The 22,833-nt window shown below is 46.1% G+C and overlaps 1 protein-coding gene across 3 annotated transcripts; it reads right to left on the reverse strand.

Moving 5' to 3' along the window:
* Window positions 1-925: 925 nt before the first annotated feature.
* Window positions 926-21,645, reverse strand: HDAC3 (histone deacetylase 3). Of its 3 annotated transcripts, none has more exons than XM_048860355.2 (15): window positions 21,598-21,645; window positions 16,576-16,658; window positions 12,660-12,802; window positions 10,835-10,916; window positions 10,376-10,432; window positions 10,225-10,280; window positions 8,129-8,262; window positions 7,737-7,817; window positions 7,581-7,654; window positions 7,276-7,340; window positions 6,752-6,841; window positions 6,498-6,556; window positions 4,398-4,477; window positions 2,560-2,717; window positions 926-2,231 (listed from the first exon to the last, which is right to left on the reverse strand). In XM_048860355.2, exons 2-15 carry the CDS (start codon window positions 16,642-16,644, stop codon window positions 2,162-2,164), a joined length of 1,218 nt encoding a protein of 405 aa, XP_048716312.1. In that variant the 5' UTR covers window positions 16,645-16,658; window positions 21,598-21,645; the 3' UTR covers window positions 926-2,161. The 3 variants fall into 3 exon arrangements, with proteins under 3 accessions (XP_048716312.1, XP_048716311.1, XP_048716314.1); XM_048860354.2 differs by lacking the exon at window positions 21,598-21,645 and adding an exon at window positions 20,837-21,561; XM_048860357.1 differs by lacking the exons at window positions 10,376-10,432; window positions 10,835-10,916; window positions 12,660-12,802; window positions 16,576-16,658; window positions 21,598-21,645 and having other exon boundaries at window positions 10,212-10,280.
* Between the last annotated feature and the right edge of the window lie 1,188 nt (window positions 21,646-22,833).

Here is a 22,833-nt window from a genome sequence, read left to right on the forward strand (position 1 = left end):
AGTCAACTGCTGGAAATGGCCCACCTTGATTATCACTACAAAAGGTCCCCCCCCCCCCCCCCCCGGCTCTCCTGCTGGTAATAGCTCACCTTAAGTGATCACTCTGGTTACAGTGTGTATGGTAACACCCATTGTTTCATGTTCTCTATATATATAAATCTCCCCACTGTATTTTCCACTGAATGCATCCGATGAAGTGAGCTGTAGCTCACGAAAGCTTATGCTCAAATAAATGTTAGTCTCTAAGGTGCCACAAGTACTCCTTTTCTTTTTGCGAATACAGACTAACATGGCTGCTACTCTGAAACCTGTCATTAATGACACACATGTTCCTTTTAGCATGTTCACTCCTCTAACAGATCAGATCAAGTTGCCAGTTGTCTCAGGCCCTCACATCCCAAGCTCTGTGCCTCTTCTCAACATTCCTGTGTCTGCAGTGGCAAAGGACAGAAAGGAAAACATGATCCAGGAAGTTTTATTAGTGGACTGCTCCACAGACATCAAGAGAAACAACTAATGACTCTGGCTAGTGAGAGCTTATCTGGTGAATAAAAGCTGATAATATTTTAGCTAACAAAGATGACTCTCAACAATTGAGAGGGGCCCAATCACCATGCGGGGCAGTCGTGGAGGACAGTTAGAGACCCAGTAATGGGGAACTCAGCCTTGGGTGCTAGGGTTAGGGAAATAAGGGTGGGACACATAGCAAGGTGCAGAGACTCAAGGAGGTTTGTGGCTGGAAAGGACCATTGATTGTAAATGCCTTCTCCAAACATGCCCTTAAGAGCAAAGGCTTGTTGCTCCCTGCAAGGCGGTCAGTTCATCTGCACAGAGGGCACTAGCTAGAAGCCTTTGGTGCTTTCACTCAGAGGCATGGACAGAAGCAAACCATACATAAGCTTTTCAGACAAAACAGCAAATCACATACAAAAAATACCATCTTGGTTTATTGTTTAAAAACATTGGTAAAACAAACAGAAAACAGAGAGCAGGAGGCTGATGCCCATTCCACTCCCCAGCTAAGACAAAATTCTCCAAACAGAGACAGCACGAGCCCCCAGGCTCAGACCGAGCATTCGGGATTGAGGGTACCCCCTAGGAGAAAGGTCCCTACACTGTGGTAGGGGTAGAAAAGCTCATCTTTTCAGCTTCAGGCGCCACTTCCCTCACCACAGAACAGAATGAATTCTTCCAGGTTGTTAGTGAGGGGAAAGGCCTTCCACTTAGGGTATGTGATTCACCCCAAATTCTCTATCCATGTATAAAAGGACCTGGGCTAGGGGAGGGAAAGGTGTCTGAAGGTTACAACAGAAGTGGGAATGCACCACACCAAGTATGGTACAGCCCCCTGCAACCAACCCCTGCACCCTCTGCTCCAAAGTAATTTGAGCCTGAGGGAAAAATCTAGATAGGGAGCTTGGGACAAAACCAAATATGGCAAATAGCTGTGGTTCTTGTCAGCAGACACAGAACAAAGCTACTCCAGAGTAAGACAAAGGCTACACTCTGAATACGTTCTCCCCTCCCTGTTCCACCAGGTTGGACCCAGAACTGCCCTGTCTCACCCCTTCCCCAAGTCTCAAACCCAGAACTGATCTTGCCTCTTTACTGGGTTTCCCCAAATACAGTAACTTAGGATGGCTGGAAAAGCTGGCAGAAAGTGAACCTCACTGCAGGTTTCAGTGGACTTCAGATCTTTTGCCTGAGCAGAGGGACAAGGACACATTGAGTGGTGCTGATGAAGGGGACAGGGAGATTCTAGGCACCACAGCACTGACTCCCATCTCTCTGGCTGGAGCCTGAGCTGTATTGAGAGGAGCTGGTGAAGCCACTGCAGACTGGCCTCTGAAACTGGTTGTATGGCAGCAGCACAGAGACCATGGTGTGGATCCAAGTGTCACATGAATTTCCATTTGCCCTAGTGGTGAGAGTCAGAGCCCTGAGGGACTGGAGAAGGTAAGGAACCGGTTTCACTGTTCTATGACTCCGTAGATAGCCAGCCTGCCCCAGCAGTGCTGCTCCTGCTGCCACATGCATCAAATATAAAGGGGAGGTCCAAGAAGAGACCTTTTACTGGCTCATGTGTATCCCAGTCATCTCCACCAAGCACCAACGTCTTAATAGGGACCGCCCCACAGTTCAGAGTCCAACAACTCAGCCCTCAGATCTCGACATCACTTTCTTTATCATTATCGTGGTCACCATCATAGAACTCATTAGAAGCCTCAGGCCTAAAAGACAGACAAGAACATAAGGACAGGCAGCCTTTTCCAGCATTTTCAGAAGAGCAGAGTTTGTCTAGACAAAGGGATAAGAACACGTTGCTAGAAAGAGGGACACATCTCCTGGCCTAGCAGACATAGGATATGTCCTCTGAGGCATGTAACCACATGCTAGTAGAGAAGTTTCTCTGGATAGGAACTAGAGAATAAAAAGGGATGCAATATCTACTCTGGGATGTGGACAGTCCCCACCATATCTCCCCTCACTGGGATGGGATGAACGTAAGAGAGGAGCCCCTTTCCCAGCTCATCAGAACAAGAACCAGAGGTGCAGTACCTGTTGTAGTTCTCCTCAGAGCCTCTCTCCTCTGGATCAGGCTCGTCCGCACGGTCATAACTGAGCAGGTCAGAAGGAACATCATGGATCTGGACGCTGGGGGCATGGTTCAGCATTTTCAGATTCTCAAATATTGTCTGTCTGATTTGATCCAAGTACTGGTTAGGAACAGAAGGAGCAGATCAGCTTAGATTGAAGAGACAGTACCACAATTGCTGGCATTAACACCTGCCTGTACCATGCATGCCCTAAGGCCAAGCAAATGGGGGATGGATAGCTCAGTGGTTTCAGCATTGGCCTGCTAAACCCAGGGTTGTGAGTTCAATCCTTGAGGGGGCCGATCTGGAGCAAAAATTGGGGATTGGTCCTGCTTTGAGCAGGGGGTTGGACTAGATGACCTCCTGAGGTCCCTTCCAACCCTGATATTCTATGATTCTATGAAATGCCATCAGTGCAAATGGCTTTAAACTGTAGCATAGAACATAATATACTCAACCCAGGCACTGAGGGCTTGGTCTGCACTTAAAAGGATGCAGCTGTGCTGCTGTAGCACTTCAGCAAAAACACTATCTACACTGAAAGGAGGGCTTCTCCCATTGCCGTAGGTCAGTGGTTATCAACCAGGGGTATGTGTACCCCTAGGGGTTTCCAGAGGTCTTCCAAGGGGTACACATCAACTCATCTAGAGATTTGCCTAGTTTTACAAACAGGCTACATAAAATGAAGTACTGAAGTCAGTAAAAACTAAAATTCCATACAATGACTTGCTTATACTGCTCTAAATACTATACACTGAAATGTAAGTACAATATTTATATTCCAAATTATTTAGTTTATAATTATAGGATAAAATGAGAAAGTAAAAAAATTTTCAGTAAGAATGTACTGCGACACTTCTGTATTTTTGTGTCTGATTTTGAGTTCTGTTTTAAGCAAGTAGTTTAACTGAGGTGAAACTTGGGGTACGCAAGACAAATCAGACTCCTGAAAGGGGTACCGTAGTCTGGAAAGGTTGAGAGCCACTGCCATAAGGGTTATCCACCTCCCTGAGAGGCAGTAGCTATGTCAATGGGAGACTTCTCCTGTCAATTAGCACTAGCCTACACTGGGAGTTAGGTTGGTGTAACTGCATTGCTGAGCGACCTAGTTATATAGACATAAGTCTGACGTAGGACCAAGCCTAAGATTAAGGGCAGGGGCTTCAGAAGTGGAAAGGAAATTGTAAAAGGACCTTCAAGTTTCTCAAATATGAAGTATCTTTGGAGAGCTCCCTACATCTCAAAGATGCTGTGGGGCTGCAAACATAGGTGCCAGCTCCCAGAGAAAAATTATCAGGTGCTTAGCACCCACTGGCAGCCAAGCTTCCCTCCCTCCCGCTGCCAGCCCCCGCCAATCAACTCCTCCCCCTCCTTCCCACTGCCTCCTGCATGCCGCAGAACAGCTGGGTGTGCAGAAGGCGCTGGAAGGGAGGGAGGAGCGGGAATGGGGCGCGCTCAGGGGAGGGGCAGAGACAGGGAAGAGGTGGGGCAAGGGTGGAGTAGGGGTGGGAAGAGGCAGGGTGAGGGCTTAGAGGAAGGGATGTAGTGGGGGATGGGGAAAATTAGAAGCTGGTGCCTGTGGCTGCAAAGAAGAAAGCATGTTGTCCAACACTGTGATGAGCAGGAAAGCCTCTTGTTGCCCTGCCCTGACAAGTTTTTCCTGGGTGAGCTACTGGCTGAACTCCACCTGGTTTCACAGGATCTAGCATCAAGCAGAGACCTTTTCTTTTCAGACTACATCACATAGCTATGTTGGGTGATGCAGAGTAGCATGTCCAGGACAAGGCCAGAGCCACTCACCTGTCTAGAGTTCTGGTTCTCAATTCTTGTACTGACATCTGGGTGGAGGGTGAAGTCTGGAGCAAAGTACTCAAAGTATTCTGTGAGGGAACCAGTAAAGAGTTAAAGATCGGGGTGAGGGGAGTTTGAAACTAGTTTTTCTGAAACACTGTTCTGCAGAGATGGGAACAGCCTACCCTACACCATGCTAGCTGTCACCATACCATCAAGAGCACAGTGAGAGCCAACTCCGTCATCATGAGGGGTACGCTGCCAGAAAGAAAAGAGAAAGCCCACAGGAACATTGTGTGAGGAATTTAGAACACGATACTGTAATGCAGATATGTCTGCCCAGTGAGGCCCAACACAGATGGGGGATGTGTATAGTAGGAAGCAAGAAAGATCTAGAACACATGGGTTAGGATCAGAAGATACTACTGCTTCAGCCCCACTCTAGTTAACATTCATTAACATAGAGTGTGGAATCCAGCTAACGTCCCTGAAGCATTAGAACATCGAGGCACATTAGCTAAATTTATGAAGAGAGTGGGGAAACTCAGATTAATTTATTCCAAGGCTAAAAGGAACCATTGTGATCAGCTAGTCTGACCTGCTCTATAACAACATAGGTCAGAGACTTTCCTAAAATAATTCCTAAAACAGATCTTTTAGAAAAGCATTCAATCTTGATATAAAAATTGCCAGTGATGGAGAATCAACCACAACTCTGGCAACTTGTTCTAATGGTTAATTACTGTCACTGTTAAAAAATTATACCTTATTTCCAATCTGAATTTGTCTCATTTCAACTTCCAGCCACTGGATCGTGTTATACCTTTCACTGCTAGACGAAAGAGCCCATTATCAAATATCTGAAGGTACCCTGCAGGTATTTATAGACTGTAATCAAGTCATCCCTTAACCTTCTCTTTGTTAAAATAAATATATTGAGCTCTTTGAGTCTAGCACTATAAGGTGGGCTTTCTAATCCTTTTAGTCATTCTTGTGGCTCCGAACACTCTCCAATTTATCAACCTTCTTCTTGAATTGTGAACACCAGAACTGGATACAGGATTCCAGCAGCCATTACACCAGTGCCAAATACAGAGATAAAATAACCTCTCTATAGTTATTCAAGATTCCCCTGTTTAGGCATCCAAGAATCACTTTAATCCTTTTGGCCACAGCATCGCACTGGGAGCTCATGTTCAGTTGATTATCCACCACCACTCCTGAATCTTTTCCAGAGTCACTGCTTCCCAGGATAGAGTCCCACATCCTGAAAGTATGGCCTACATTCTTTGTTCCTAGATGTATACATTTACATTTAGTCATATTAAAATGCATAGTGCTTGCTTGCACCCAGCTTTCCACGCGATCCAGAGAGCTCTGTAACAGTGACCTCATCCTTTTCATTATTTACCACTCCCCCAATTCGTGTGTGTCATCTCCAAAATTTCTCATTGATGATTTTATGTTTTTTTCCCAAGTCATTGATAAAAATATTAAATAGCATAGAGCGAAGAACAGATTCCTGTGGGACCTCAATGGAAACACATTCATTCAATGATGATTCTCCATTTGTCATTGAGACCTGTCAGTTAGCCAGTTTTTATTCCATTTAATGTATCTTATGTTGATTTTATATCTTTCTAATCCAATGATACTCAGACTGCAGCTCACAAGCTGCAAGTGGGCTCTTTAAAACGCTGTGTAATATAATTATTAACCAATCTAAGTTATTAGCCAATCAAGATGCTCTTACTATGTTATCAATCAATTTTAGTTGATACAGTAAATACTTGGTCAGTCATTTTGACGTGAGAAATAATATATATATGATTAGAACAGTGATATTCAGGCCTCTGGTTCAGGAGCCAAATTAGCAATGAGTATTACCCAAAAAAGCCACAGTCATGGAATTAATTGTTTCATTTACTATAGTATTATCTATTCATATTTAAACATGGAAATATTTGGGGGGGGGGGGTGCGTGTGTGTGTGTGTGCATGCGCACGCACATGTCTGACTGACAGGCCTATACTTACCCAGGTCGTCCCACTTACCCTATTTAAATATTGGCACAACATGGTAATCTGTAACAAGATGATGCTGACTCACCACTGTATGGGAGTTCCTCACTAATTGCTTCATCCACAAGCAGCGACGTTTCATAGGTCCTAAAAACACAGAACATTATACTCAGTCCAGAAAAGATCAACTTTTCCCCCCATTACATAGTACTTACTGGCAGTCTGCCTGAAACTCAGAGCCAGTTACAGCTGAATAAAGGTCCTAAGAAGCACAAGCATTGATAACCCTCACGCCATCTGCAACAAATAGGACATTCTTCAACAAGCATATGAAAGACTCACCAGCATCGTGCCACATTACGAACGGTATAGCCACCTCCTCCCAGAACCAGAAGGGGGATGTTGAAACTCTTTACATACTCCACACACTCCCTAAAAACCCAAAGCAGAAGGGGAACCTGTGACTGTTAGCAGCTGATCTAAGCTCATCAATGCAGCACCATGCTCAACCCAGTAACATACCTAACCGTATGATACACAGAGTTCAGGGCTCCCATCAGTGAAACCCAAACCTTGCCCTGATGGGAGCTGTTCTCATGGCTTGAGAGAAATCTGAGCTTTGTTATTCATGCATTCTGGCAGAGCATTGCCGGAAGAAATGTTGTGAGATCCCAAATCTAGTCTGGGGAATCTGCTTCTGCAGAATCTTACTCCTTATTCGCTCTTCTGAGGAGAGCCTCCTATCACACAGGGAACTAGATTGCTCTCGTTGAGCTCAAGTCTCGCAGTGAAGGACCCAATGCATTCTTTCACAGACTGCAATGATGGTCCTTTAAATGCTCCATCCACACCCCTGCTGAACTTACCCATGTCCTCTTATACTGAGGTTAAAGCAACCCAGACGGTCACAACCCAAGGAGTCAGCACCGCACTAGGGAAGAGAAAGAACAGCTGAGTCCTGGCTAAGAAGCATTACTCTCCAAATGCACATCCTAACAAGCCATCAGCACCCCACAGATATACCCACCTACCACAGAGCCACAAGCAGCATTCCAGCCAGCCTGCACCCATCTGTCCATATTTCCCCAGGGAGCCACAGATGCAAATACTGGAAGTGCATAGCTCCTATCCATACCCTCTGCAACATATGCACACAGACCCGCTCTCCTACCTGCAGCACTATGCATGTGGGCTGGTAATAGTCCACCACCTGGTTAATGACTGGCTGGAAGAGGTGTTTATAACCTTTAGAGAGAAAGGCAGATTGTCATCATGGCTCAAGAGGGCAAGCAGGGACATCGGGGGGCAGGGAAAGCATTCCACTTACTTTGGTCATCAATGCCATCCCGCAGTGGCACATTGAGGCAGTAATAGCGGCCACTCTCTGCCCCAACCTCGTACATGTCACCTGGCAGAGGAAAGGAGGCACAGTCACAGCACACAAGGATCAGCTCTGAAACTTCACAGGTGTGGGCAGTACAGACAACAGCAAATCAAGACTTCTGCCAATGGACTCAATCACGGCATGAAGATCCTTTCCACCTACTCTGTAAACTACCACGGGACCATATCCTTCACCCAGCCTCTCCCCACTCTCCAGAACTCCTTTCTTCAATCATCTCTCTCTGAAACCAGAGCCCCAGAACCTCACACTACTACGTAACAGCAGTGATTGGGGCCTGAAATCTGCATTTCACTGGGGCAGTGAAGATTCTGTACCTGTACCAGGGAAGAAGTAGTTCCCATATTTGTGAAAAGATACTGTCATGACACGGTCTGTCAAGTAAAAGGCCTCCTGAACACCATCTCCGTGATGAATATCAATGTCAATGTAGAGAACACGTGGGTGATACCTGCCAGAAACAGGAGACAAAGGCGCATTACAGTCCACTGGTGCCATCCCAACTACAGCAACCACTTTGCTATGGCTTCCTAAAATCCACCCCCCATAACACAAGTCTGTAATGTGTCAGAGGCCTTCCAGCTCAGGAACCCCATCTGGTCCCCACTAAGGTCTCTGGAGAATATCTCTGTCATTAGACCATAAAGTAATATTTGCGTAGAGCATCTACCATACAAACAGTACCTTAAAATACTCTTGTCTGTTATATCTGGAGAGAGAGAGAGAAATTAAGAGGCACAAACAAGGAACAACAGGTTTGAAGAGTAGACTAGAGACACGATGGAAAGCACATGAAAGAGAGAGATGCAGAGGGCTCGTTCAGATGGCAAAGGTTGCAGAGAAGGTTCTTGCACTGGCAGAAGCAAGATTATGCAAAGGGTCAGGGAGGAGGCCACTGCTGAACACACAAAGCGAGAGGAACCTGCGATGAGGCTGGGTAGTGCAAGTCCATGAATTGACTGACTTATATAGTCAGAGAAGTTTAGAAAGCACTTTATGTACAAAAGTCTTTGCCCTGAAGAATTTACTATCTAGTTAATCTTTAAAAATTAGAGCAATTTTTAAATGCTCCTGAAATGAATGGGGAGTAAAGTAATTTGAAGATGGAAGCAGTTGTTCTTCTCTGTATGTGCCACAGCGCTGGCATCATCACTCTGGAGTCTGGAGAGCCAGGACTTGAGGTCAGGGGAATGAAGTGCAGTCATCCAGATGGACGCCTGAATGTGGATCCCAGCCACGGTGGGCAGAAGGACACAGTGCCCAGGGGCACTATTGCATAGATAGCAACAGGCAGCATTGCAGAGACAGGGAATGTGGAAAAAGGCAAGCTGAGTGAAGGCTGAAGCCAAAGTTACTGAGAACGGAGGTCTGAATGCAGGGGAGAGAAAGGAGATGCAGTTGGGCTTGAGAAGTGTCCTCTTGTCAAGTGGACATTCAGGGGAATGCAGGAGAGATTAAACTTACTGGGCAATAAATTTACTGGGTCCATGAGGCAGAGGTCAGATAAAGCATCAAAACGTATAAGTCCCCACTGTAAATGTTAACTAATGTTAAAGAGAGAGAGGACATAACCCTCAACAGAGCCAACACCCTGTTTGAGATGAGGTGACTAGTAATGCAGTAACATTTAGAGGTGGCAAATCTTGATTAATCCACAAAATATTAGAATGCCTTTCTAGAATTCTCCATCCCATTCCTTATGAGTTTAGACCTTTTTTTTTGGACCACAATTACACTTTGTTGACCAAAGCGGAGGTCCCCATTATGCTGTCTCCAGTGATGTCCAGCTCCCTTTCCTGAGCCAATACAGTTAAATTCAGAATCCAGAAAGATTCTCGTGTAGTTCAAATTTTTTCTTCCAAAGAGCAACACTTTGCATTTATCACAAAGTGCTTAACAATGGCAAGAACTATACACACATTAAGCCTCACAAGTGCCCTGTGAAATAGAAAAATATTTCACAGATGGTAAACTGAGAAAACAATCAACAAAGCTAGCACCAGCTACCCTTATTCTCAGTCCTCTGCCTTAACTGAGAACTATTCCTGCTCCTGAGGATGAGGACAGGATAGTAAGTCAAGAACTGAGCGTTTGAGACTCTGCAATGGCAGGGTCTTGGCAGAGAAGCAAAGCTACCAGTAGAGACAGAGTCTGGAGACGTAAGAGCAGAATCATGCCAGGGACACATCTGAACAGCTGTTAGGCTATAGAAGACGCCTGAAATAGAGACTGTCCAGGGCATCCAATGATGAGCTATGTCTAAGGCATAACTGAAATTAAGAAGAACAAGAAGGGAAGAACCCTCCATCAGCAGAGGGGATCCTATTACGACCACATCACACAGCATTACCCTCCCAGAGCATCACTTCTAATCCAGAACAGTATCACAGCTGCACTCACACCGAGTCCTTACTTGAGCAGCTCCAGAATGCCGATAACTATGTCATTGACGTAACAAAACCCAGAAGCCTGCAGTACAAAGAAAATAAAATGGAGTCAAAAGAAGAGCAGCAATGAGCCCAACTTTGAGTGAGAGACAGAAATACTTAGACTTGTGTCATTACCTCAAACTTCTTGGCATGATGCAGGCCTCCAGCCCAGTTTATTGCAATATCACAGATCTAAGAAAAGAAGAGCTGATTAGCTCAAAGATAAGAGCAAGATAGCAACAAAGCCAAGCCCAACCCTGCATGTCAGTATGGACGTCAGCCCTGCCCCCATGTTGTGGCTCACAATAATTATTTTTTCCCCTTTCTCCCCACCCATCCAGTCCCTTCAGATGCCCCGCTATCTGTCATCCAGTCAAGCTACTTACTCTGTACTAAATCAGTGTTTGCAATCGGTCAGTGTGGGGGCAGGAGGAATCCAAGAGATTTCCCCACAAATTAACAGCCAGGTGACACCGAGTTGGTGTTTGTACAATAAACATATGTGGTATAGGTTAGTTTAGGGACTCCATCCCCCACAGCAGCCAGTTGGCACGTCAGTGTTCAAAGAGGACAAGAATATCAGCTCAGAGTTACCTTGTTGTTCAGTTGCGTTGCTCCCTGCAGTGAGGCCCCTGTATAGCGAGAGCAAAATTCGAAAAGACCTGGGAACACTGGACTGCAAAAAGAGAACACAAAATTCAAACAGAATAGAACCTCCCAACCTCAGATACACGTCTCCAGGATTGAGATCAGAACAAAACTCTCAGTGACCACTGGACAAATAATATCAAAATGCAGTCTCTGCTAGAGAAATGTTAATTTGGGGTCATTCTGACCCTGTTCACTACAGACTACACGACAATAGGCAACCATTACACCATCCTTTGCAAACACTATGGAAAACTTGGTGGATTTGATAATAATTACAAGAAACTTTCAAGTTAGTCTGGAACAATCATGTTCATCATATACTCCAGACCTGGAGAATGGGAAACATACAGACTAAATCCTGCCCTCTACCATGCTGATGCGTATATGGGGATAGGTCCTGGAGAGAGAAAACACAAAGCATCCTGTGCAAGGGAGACAGCAGGACTTCACAGCAAAACAATGATAATATGGAACATGGCTGTCCAAGAGATCTGCTCACACACCATCTTCCCATGGGGTTGTAGTCTGTTAGTTTGTAGATGCTCCCCAGTTATTCACCTACCTAGTGCATAGACTGCTGTGAGCAATAAATTGTATCTATGGACGCACAATGCTCTTGCTCAGAGTAGCAAAGTATGTCTCATCTCCACCATGCAATCCCACTCTCGCCAGCAGGATCGCTACGGCAGAAGAACTCCTTTACTCACTCTCAGTGACTCACAGCATGCACACATTAACAAGTGCAAGTCATAACATATCAGTGTGTACACACAATCTACCAGAAATAAAATATAGACCTCAAATCTGTTGTTCCCATGTGTTTTGCTTGTTAACAGGCCCCAGAGCTTGTATCTGACCACACTGTTTTCACAAAAGTAGAACTATAGTTAAATTAACCCAATGAGAAGATTGGCTGAGGGAGAAAGCAAATACCACTGCCATAGGAGTGCAGGCCTGCGAGGTGTGTGAAAACATGTAATATGGCCACCAATGGAGAGCAAGAATGACAAATCAGCTCACCCTAAAGCAGGTGGCAGCCTGACCTGCATCTATAGCACTTTATAGTCCTGCAAATAGCTGAAACTCCAAGCAGACTGTATTTAAGAACACTGGGCTTATTCAGTTTGGAGAGAAGGAAACTATGGAAAAGCAAGGATAGCAGCCTCTGCCTCCCACAACTAAATCTCATCACTTCTCATCCTGTCCTCACTGATTAGTGGGAATACTAGTATACGGAGACTGTACTGTTATCCTATTATTTATTGCTTGAGGTCAAGATTTTCAAAATTGACTAGTGATTTGGGATGCAAAGTTTGAGACATTGATTTTCAGAGTTTATGTGCACTTTCTGAAAGTCAGAATCTTTTAAGTTTTCTCAAGTTTGGCACCCAAAAAACTGAGGCTACCAAAATTATTAGCCACCTTTGAAAATCTCTGTCCAAGTTTTCAAGAGCTAGGAGCCTCACGAACACAAGTAAAGTTACAGTCCCTAACTTAGGTCTGAATCTAGACCATAAACTCTAACAACTGAAACTCAAAGAGATTAAAAAGAGGAGGGAGAGGAAGATTTACAGCAGCAACAGTTACTCAATAAGGTGTGTGCAACATCTTGATGGCTCCATTAAACTGCAGGGCTTTTTTAGTTAAAAATGTAAAATTCATACATTTAATGGAACCATTATGATGCATACATACCACACCAAGTAATCACATGAGATTACTGTAACCCTTGTGCTTCCCATTCACCTGCCAGGTGCTATATACTCACCAGTCATCACCCACATTGAAGGCATTGAGGCTCTTGGTGAATCCTTGCATGTTGTTGGGACTCACTCTCTGCAAGAAGTCTATATAATCCTCCGAGTGGAAGCGACACATATCATGCTGGGATGCCTGGTATGGTTTAAAAACCTTCAAGAGAAGGACACACAACAGTTATTTCCTACTCAGAGTTAGGTTTACCTTGGCTACTACAAATCTCACCACCAAATAAACTCCAAATAGACAAATACCCCAAATCACTGTGTCAGTCTAAAAATGCTCAACTATGTGCTCAGCTTAACAAGTGTCATGCAAATTTTAAACAAAAAGTGGTCAGGAAAGTAGGGACTGATTCAAGAGATGGTGTTCACAACATTATGAATATGCCAACATTGCATTTTTTCATATTAAAGTACACTTTTAACTAAGTTAACAGTCAAGAATACTACATATGTACAATGAGATGAAATTAAGCTGCTCTGAGATTAATCAGAACCTTAAGTTTTGCCTTTCTTTTTCTGTCTCTAATTAAAATTATACTTTTAACAAAATTAAGAAATTTTTGCTTTTTAAAAAAATTGGAGAAAGTATGGGCTTGTGTACCTGGGGAAATGTATTCACATAAGTACACAGGTATAACTCTCCATGTGGACAGGGTTATTCCGGAATAAGAGTGACCTCACAGGGAGTTATACCAGTATAGCTATATCGGTATAATTATATTGTTATTGTTATTCTGGTAAATTTTCCTGCATAGCCAAACCCAGAGAGCTGCAAAACAGAACTACTTATCTATTTGACGCACAAAAACAAACCTCCACAATTACAGATATGCACAAATGTGTCTATCCTCTATTTCACAGATTTTAAACTAAAACACTCAGTAGCTTCAGGAAAAAAAATAGCTGAAGCACGACGTGAGCCTATGGAAACATGCAACTACAGAGCACTCCGGACAAATACCCACACAGAGTTTTTTAAACTGGCCTTAACTTTAAGAAAGTATCAAACTTTTAACCTGAAAGAACATTATCATTTTAAAAAGAAAGATTAGAGATCCAGGAAGTTAAATAATTTATATTTAAAAAACCCAAACATTGGAAGTTTGAGAATTCACAGTTAAGGCCCATCAAATGAGCTATTCTTCCCAATCAGTAGCTCTTCTGTGAAAGGTACAAATGGAGACCAACAAGTATCTTTCTAGCATGGCTGGTTGCTATTTATAAAAATAATTACCTCACAATTTCAAACAGGTATCTTGAAATCCACATCTGAAATCATGTATTTTTGGCGTTTCCCCTCAACACTTAAATTGTACACCACCTTTGGCTGTGGACATATTATTTAATCCATATGACCCACTCGTGTTGCAGAGTATATATTTCTGACACCAGATGGTACATTGTAACAAATATGATGTGCCCTGTAATAATTTGCAAGAACTGTATGTTGGCCTGGATAAGGAATGGTATTTTCTGTATGAATATTCTGGTTTAAGTGCTTCTCACTAAGAGACTTCCTGGGATGGATCAGGCAAGAAAGAGGCAATGGCTCAAGATGGTACCTATCAGTTTTCACTTACGAGTTGTTCCAGAAGAACACCAGAACTATTAGCTCCAATGATTCAGGGCCTGTGGGACTTATTTAACCATGAGCCAACTAATGCAGAAATAATCCTCTTAGATGGGATTAAAAAAAAAAAAAAAAAGACTCTTGGAGGTGCAAAGAAAAATCCAAACCGAGACATGCAAAAACCCAGGAACAAGTAGGAGCATCTGAAGAAGGTAGGCTTGTCTAGGTCACCATTATAAGATGATAGTACTATAGGCACAGGACAGAGGCACATCTACCCTTGCAGATGAAATTCATATTACAGCTGGAGCTAGGACTGCCATTCAGAGAAAGCTTTCTGACTTCCAGATTTGTCAGCTTAAAATGAAAAACTTCAACTATTTCTACAAACACACTCAAAGTTTCATATGCTGCCTCCTTTCTTGTAGCAAAATCAAAGATCTTATTCTGCCTGTCACTGTGGTGCTTGCAGAAAACATGCTTGATTAAAAAAGCAGGTGATACTCGCAAAGTGCCCTTATCAGATGACACTGTATCAGAGAATTGAAGAAATTGCTGAGGATATTGTTTCTCAACTTGTAGAGAAACTTAAAATGGCAAAAACATTTGCCCTTCAGCTTGATGAGTCCACGGATATTAGTGGAGAAGCTCAGCTGAGTGCTTATGTTTGCTACCCTGAAACCACTGATATCAACAAGCACATACTGTTTTGATAAAGTATGGAGAGTACATTTTTAAACTGACTTTTTTTTAAAAACACAATAGGAGTTGGAATTTATGCAAATTTCTCTGCACTGATGGGGCCACTGCAATGACCAAGAGAGTGAACAGGCTTGTAGCTAGGATCAGGAAAGAAAGTCCTTCCTTGCAGTCAGGGCACTAAGAATTTGCTTCAAAAAAGATGAGTTTTGAGCTGCATAAAGTTTTTAATGAGTCTGTCAAAACTGTCAACTTTATCAAGTCCAGGCCACTCAGTGCTCACCTGTTTCGCATTCTTGTAAAGAGATGGGGTCAGAACATCAGCAACTGTTGCTTCACACAGAGGTTCACTGGCTTTCAAGAGGGAAAGCACTTGACAGATAGTTGGAATTATGCACAGAAGTTAACTTGTTTTTTTCTGATAATTAATCCCCTCTTACTTCTGTTTTTGACAACACTCTGTGGTTAGCTTAACTTGCCTGTCTCACAGATATATTTAGCAAACTGAATGATCTAAATTGTCCATGAAAGGCCATGACACTAACAGTCTGAATCTCTATGATAATGCGAAAGCTTATATCCAAGGAAACTAAATTCTGGAAGTCCAAATGTCAATACAAAAACTTTATCTGTTTTTCAATGCTTCATGAGGTCTGAACAGGGGAAACTGAGCACACCAAATTACTTCCCCAACATTCAACTCATTCCCCAACTCAGCTCAACTCAACTGGGTAAGAAACCCATTCATTTTATCAGATGTTAGCAGCAGAAACAAGTCTGCCAGGCAGCAAGAAAATCTTCTTGAGTTCTCCTCAGACCACAGTCTGCAAATGAAGTTTAATGACTCTACACAAACCTAGTTCTGGTGTTTAGTACAGAAAGAGTATATTAACCTTGGGAACCATGCTTTGGATGTTCTGTTTTCTTTTGGGTCAACATATATTTGTGCAGTCTCATTTTTGGCTATGTCTGCCACCAAGACAAAGAATAGGAATACACTTAATGTGAAGAAAAACCTAAATCTTGCTAAAAGAAAAGGAGTACTTGTGGCACCTTAGAGACTAACCAATTTATTTGAGCATAAGCTTTCGTGAGCTACAGCTCCCTTCATCGGATGCATACTGTGGAAACTGTATGCATGGAAATCTTGCTGTCACTTCACTGCCCACCAGAATTACAAGGCTCACAAGTGAAAAATACGCTCAAGTATCACACTGAAATAGTTATATTCCAATCGATATAGTTTATAATTATTTGGTAAAAATGAGAACGTAAGCAATTTTTCAGTAATAGTGTGCTGTGACACTTGTATTTTTATGTCTCATTTTATAAGCAAGTAGTTTTAAGTGAAGTGAAACTTGAGTACGCATGTCAAATCAGACTCCTGATAGGAGTACAGTAGTCTGGAAAGGTTGAAAACCATTGGCTTAAAGCATCCCTGACAGATAGAGAACCATGTTCTAGCCTAATACAGTTCCATTACTTTTGTGTATACAGGCAAGAATAAGCCATAATATAAAATGGTTCAGACAAGCATATTTCATAACTGTATTTTAACGTGGTTATGTCTGCAGCATATGTAGGGCTTTACAGGTACAGACAATGCTCCCCCGAGACGGGAGTCTCAGCATCATCAGATACATGAAGCTTACTATCATCTTCTTGTAGAGCCCATAGTGAAGCACCAGACTGTGGGTCAGTGCCAAGCGATGAGGCTTCATGGGATGTCCTGCACCTGCAAAGAAAAAAAGAAGACAGTCAGCACCCACAGATCACACACAGTGGATTCATAGCTAGAAACACCACGCTCCGCAACCCTCCCCACTCCCCCTGCCCTCTCCCCTCCCCACCCCACTCCACTCCACACACAGAACCACCTCCCTCTGCCTTCTCCCACCCCCACCCTCCCACACACATGGCCAGCTCCCCCTTGCCCTCTCCCACCTCATCCCCCCATACACAGGGCTAGCTCCCCCTTCCCTCTCCCCTCCCCACCTCACACACAGGGCCAGCTCCCCCTGCCCTCTCCCCTCCCCACCCCACACACAGGAACACTGTGATGCTGTATGGAATCTAGGGGACACTTCAGAATATTATGAATACCAATATTGTAAAATTGCAATGATTTATGCCAGACATGCCATGTAAGATATCTGCAAAAGTTATAATTTGCCAGATATGATAATCTCATTTATGTGTTTCTATCACCTTTGTATTATGGTTTATAGCTCTGCATGTATGTCTGTATTTCAAACTTGTGCTATGCTTGTGGGTGACACCCCCAGACAGTTTAGCATCAACACTGCCTAGCCTGCTTGATGGCCCATTAAGGACTATCAGCTATACAACTGACCCATTGAGAGAAGCCAGAGGACTCAGCAAGAATGCATGCCTATGGACAGAAAAGGCTTCCAAGCCATGGGCTGGTCAGTTTGTGTTTGAAACAAAGGAAGCATAAGCCACATGGCAAAAGACTATAAAAACACAGCTGCATCTTTTCCATTTGGTCTTCAATCCTGCTTCTTACCTCTGGCGGAACTTTGCTACAAACTGAAGCTCTGAACAAAGGACTGAATGACCCATCCAAGCTGCGGACGTATTCCAGAGGGCCTTTCAAGCCAACGAACTCACGAATACTGCTAGGAACCTGATATATGGACTTTGAAGTCTTTGTATGTATGTGACTGTTTTACTATTTAACAGCTCTCTTCTTGTTCTTTTTTCTTTATAATAAACCTTTAGTTTTAGACCAGGGGTGGGTAAACTATGGTCCGTGGGACACATCCGGTCCACCAGATGATTTAATCCGGCCCTCGAGCTCCTGCTGGGGAACAGGGTCTGGGGCATGCCCTGCTCCCCCGTTCCAGCCAGGGAGTGGGGTCAGCTCCACACAACTCCTGGAAGCAGCGGTATGTCCGGCCTCTGGCTCCTATGTGCTCCGCGCACTCCCCCCACTCCAAGCACCGCCCCCACAGCTCCCATTGGCTGGGAACTGCAGAAAATGGGAGCTACAGGGGCGGCGCCTGTGGACAGGGCTGCGCGCAGAGCTGTCTGGCCGTACTTCCATGTAGGAGCCAGAGAGGGTCATGCCCCTGCTTCCGGGAGCTCCTTGAGGTAAGTGTCGCCTGGAGCCTGCACCCCTGAGCCCCTCCCATACCCCAACCCTGATCCCCCTCCCACCCTCCAAACCCCTCAATCCCAGCCCGGAGCACCCTCCCGCCCTCCAAACCCCTCAATCCCAGCCTGGAGCCCCCTCCCACACCCTGAACTCCTCATTTCTGGCCCCCTCAGAGCCTGCACACCCTCCTGCACCCCAAAACAAATTTCATGAGCATTCATGGTACACCATACAATTTCCATACCCAGAGGTGGCCCTCAGGCCAAAAAGTTTGCTCTCCCCTGTTTGACTCTAAAGGATTGGCCGGCAGCATGGTATTTTGGGTAAGATCCGAACCTATACTGACCTGGTAACACGGCTGACCCTTTGGGGTCAGAAGAACATTTTGTATATGTGAGCAGAATTTTAAAATTACTTCTCACTGTACTGGATCTAGGTGCTGATTGGGAGCCAGAGAACTGGAATGCAATAAACGGGGCAGTGTGGTTTATTTATTTGCTTCTTGATAGCCAGTGTGGGGGATCAGAAGCACAGTCTGTGACTGGTTGGAGAGTTTAACTTCAGTGTGACCCACCAATCTTGGGAGTACCTGCTCTCCCTTTTGCAGCCTGCCCTGACCTTGGCATTTCCAATGAGGGCTCCCCCAGGCACTACAGGTCACATTGGCATAGTCTTGGCAGGATCCACAGAACCAGACCGTTTGGGTTTTGGATCAGAATCTCATGTTATTCCAAACTTTAAAATTTTGATACTGAAAGTGTTAACGGTTAAAGTTAGTCACAATGAGTGATCGACAATCAAAACTGCAAGGCATGAGAGATAGCCAGTGTCTTCAGCATGAGAAAGAAATGGCAGAACTTCAGATGCAAGAGAACCAATCCTTGGCCCAGCTGCAAAAAGAAGCTGAGGAGAGAGCCAGAGAATCTCACAGGAGGCGAATGGAGCTGCTGCAAGCTGAGACCCAAGTTGCCAGACTTAAATTCCAAATCAAAATAATGAAAGAACAGCAGGAATTGTGTTATCCTGGAAGTCCAGCTCCTCTCTACGGCAATGATGGAGACAGAATCTGCTCAGTTTATAAGAATGTTGGTTTGTTATTTAATAATGATGTGGTAACTATGTTTAATCAGGGTAACATCATAACCCAGTCCCAGAAAAAGTATGAATGTAAATCCTCTGTATTATCTGTAGCTAACAGGGAGATTTTTTGAAGAGGGGTGTTTAACCAGGTGTGCTATAACAAGGAAGAGTGTGTGTCTCCAGCCTTGGGATTGCGGAAAATAGCTGTTTGTCCAGTGAGAAAAGCAGTTTATATAGTGAAGAAATTTCTGACGGTGTGTCATATCTCAGAAGTGAATCTGGAATTAGAGGAAGTGCAGAAAGCAGCTCAGGAAAACATTTCTTCAGAGCAATGTAAACTTGGTCAGTTTGAAGCCCTAACTGAGGAAGGTAAGGGTAGATTTCTGGTGGGTGCTGGATTGCTGGCAAGTGAAGTTTGTAGAAGTGAGCCTGAAATAGGTAAAAGTGATGTGCTTAAAGTAGCTCAGTGTGATGAGCCACTGTTTGTGGAAGGCAACAGTTTATCTGTTGAAGAAAAAACGGTTTCCAATTTTTTATCTGTTGCAAATAGCAGTGTGCCAAATGAAGGAGAATGTACCTCCAGTCCTTTGTGGAGCAGATAGAAGGTTCCTCTCAGCCTATGATGGTTGAGGATATTTCAGTTGTCCCAGAGGTGGTTCTGGACTTAACTGAAACTCAAGAAGGAAGTGTTCCTAAGCTTGTGTGTGGTAACCTACACATGGCCAGTGAGAAAAGCTGCAGAGAGAAAGAGCATGCCTCTTCCAACCCTTTAACCATGGAGTGTAGCAGCTTGCCTGAAAGGGGGTTGGTTATGTGAAAGTCCTCTTAATGTTCTAGAGATGATTCTGGATGTAAGTGAAACTCAGAGAGAGTTTGTTGTGGCTCCACAGAGCAATGCTCCCTGCCCCCCTGGTCCCCTACCCACCCACGGCCCGCTCCCTGCCCCCCCCCGGTGCCCTATCCGCCCACGGCCCGCTCCCTACCCTCCACCACGCACCCACCCAGGGCCCGCTCCCTGCCCCCCCCCGGTGCCCTATCCGCCCACGGCCCGCTCCCTACCCTCCACCACGCACCCACCCAGGGCCCGCTCCCTGCCCCCCCCCCGGTGCCCTATCCGCCCACGGCCCGCTCCCTACTCTCCACCACCCACCCAGGGCCCGCTCCCTGCCCCCCCGGTGCCCTATCCGCCCACGGCCCGCTCCCTACCCTCCACCACCCACCCAGGGCCCGCTCCCTGCCCCCCCGGTGCCCTATCCGCCCACGGCCCGCTCCCTACCCTCCACCACCCACCCAGGGCCCGCTCCCTGCCCCCCCGGTGCCCTATCCGCCCACGGCCCGCTCCCTACCCTCCACCACCCACCCAGGGCCCGCTCCCTGCCCCCCCGGTGCCCTATCCGCCCACGGCCCGCTCCCTACCCTCCACCACCCACCCAGGGCCCGCTCCCTGCCCCCCCGGTGCCCTATCCGCCCACGGCCCGCTCCCTACCCTCCACCACCCACCCAGGGCCCGCTCCCTGCCCCCCCGGTGCCCTATCCGCCCACGGCCCGCTCCCTACCCTCCACCACCCACCCAGGGCCCGCTCCCTGCCCCCTCGGTGCCCTATCCGCCCACGGCCCGCTCCCTACCCTCCACCACCCACGCAGGGCCCGCTCCCTGCCCGCCGCCCAGGGCTTAGGACGGGGCCGCTGACCGCCGCCGGCCACACACCCCTTACCGTAATGGAAGTTACCCACGTCCGGGTCATAGAAATAGGCCACGGTCTTAGCCATGGCGAGCCGCCGCTAGGACCTGCCGCCTCCGTGCCACCCCCACAACCGGTGACATCAGCGCGCCGCGCTCCGAGCCCCGCCCCCAACGCCGATTGCTCGCACGAGCCCGCCCCGCTGGGCCCTGAGCGGAATTACAGGGGGCGGGGCCTTGCAGAGCGGACGAGCCTTGGTTCGCGGCCGGTCCCATCCCCCGCGGCGCTGTAATCAGGGTTTCTGCGCACGCAGCTAGAGGGGGTGTGACCCCGCTGTCCTCACGGAGCAGCCTGGGGGAGCTCGTGTCCTCGCGGCTCCCTGCAGCCCCTGGCGCGGCCGGCCTCGCCCCGGGCACAGCCTGGCGCGGCCCCCTGGGGCGCGGGAGCCGGAACCCGCCCGTTTGCGCGGCCGCGCTGACACCGGGCCGGGCTGCCGGGAGCGCTGTACCCAACAAGGCGGCGGCGAGTGGAGCCCGGGACTGAGCTCTTCCTTCCCCGGCCAGCGGCGGCCCGCTCGAGGCGCGCAGCGGCGCTTGGAGGAGAGGCCGCGGGGCCCCCCAGGCCGCCTTAGCGCCTCGGTGAACAGCACGGAGAAGCCTTAGGGCGATCGCCCCGGCTCCGGAAAGCGCAGCAGCAGCCTCCGGGTGAGCGAGTCCGAGCTGTCTCCCAGGGCTCAGAGGCGGGCAGTGGCAAGGCCACCCCAAGAGCAGAAAGGACGCAGCGTAAAAACTAACATCGCCAGTGCAGCCCTCGGTCCTCATGCCACGGACAGGAAATGGCAGTGGATGCCTATGACCCGGGACTTGTCTGTCAATGTCACTCAAAACCGACTCCTCCTACCGGCCTCTATTCAAACTGCTAAAACCCTGCGCGGATACAAAATTTGTATCCACATGCGATCCACAAACATGGTCCCTGGATATAAAGTGGATATCCACATATTTGCAGGGCTCTGCAAACTGGCAAGGGTTAGGATAGTAAGAAGTCTCTCTGATAATTAAAGGGAGGGCCACAGCAATTGTTAAAAATAAAAAATGAAGCATAAAAGACTTGGAAATCAGTCTCTCCCTGTGTCTGAGGGCAGGAAAAAAAAACACATAGGCACTAAAATAGGGAAAGATCCCTTCTCCCCCACAGAAAGGCAGCAATATCAGCACAAGAGAAGGCCAGACCCAGAGCCTCAAAGAGAGATTATCCACTCCAGAACTACTTGAATCAAAGAGAGAAAGGGTGGTAAAAATCTGAGACTCACCACTTGATATAGCAATTAAAAATCCACTAAAAATATTTTCCTCTAATATGGTAACACCCTGTTAAATGGAGAGAACACCAGTAATGTTATCATATAATGTTTCACTGTACATAAGGTCACTCCTGTAATGTTTATTGTATTGTCTCTGATATTTAGATAGATAGTATGTGCAAGCTTGCTAAGAATTCCTAAATAAAGATATACCTTAAAAAGTAGTATTTCCCTAAAGCTTCAGGTAATAAAAGTTAGCAATATCATTAACTCCAGCCTTTGAGGGCATCTTTGAAAGCAAATGGGAAAATCTTTACATCTCATACATCAAACCTGCTGATAATGAGGTTCTGTAGACTGCACATGTCCCAAATGGCTATGTTAGTATTCAAAGGGCTGATTTTGCAGTGGCTGCAGAAGCCAAGGGAATTCTTGTCTCAACAGAAGGAACTGTCCCAAAGAGGAAATCAGATAGCCCTATAACAAACTTAATGAGGCAGCTGCTGTCTCATGAATTTAAGAGTCAGTTTCAGGTACCTGCCTTTCTGAAGAGGAGCTAACCAAGATTTAGCAATTCACTGACAAAATCTGCCCACCACAATCCTTTTCTTCTTATGTATGTCAGGATATACTAATCATAGAATCATATCATAGACTGATAGAATATCAGGGTTGGAAGGGACCTCAGGAGGTCATCTAGTCCAATCCCCTGCTCAAAGCAGGACCA

Source organism: Caretta caretta, chromosome 8 (assembly GCF_965140235.1).
Source record: "Caretta caretta isolate rCarCar2 chromosome 8, rCarCar1.hap1, whole genome shotgun sequence".
NCBI lineage: Eukaryota > Metazoa > Chordata > Testudines > Cheloniidae > Caretta > Caretta caretta.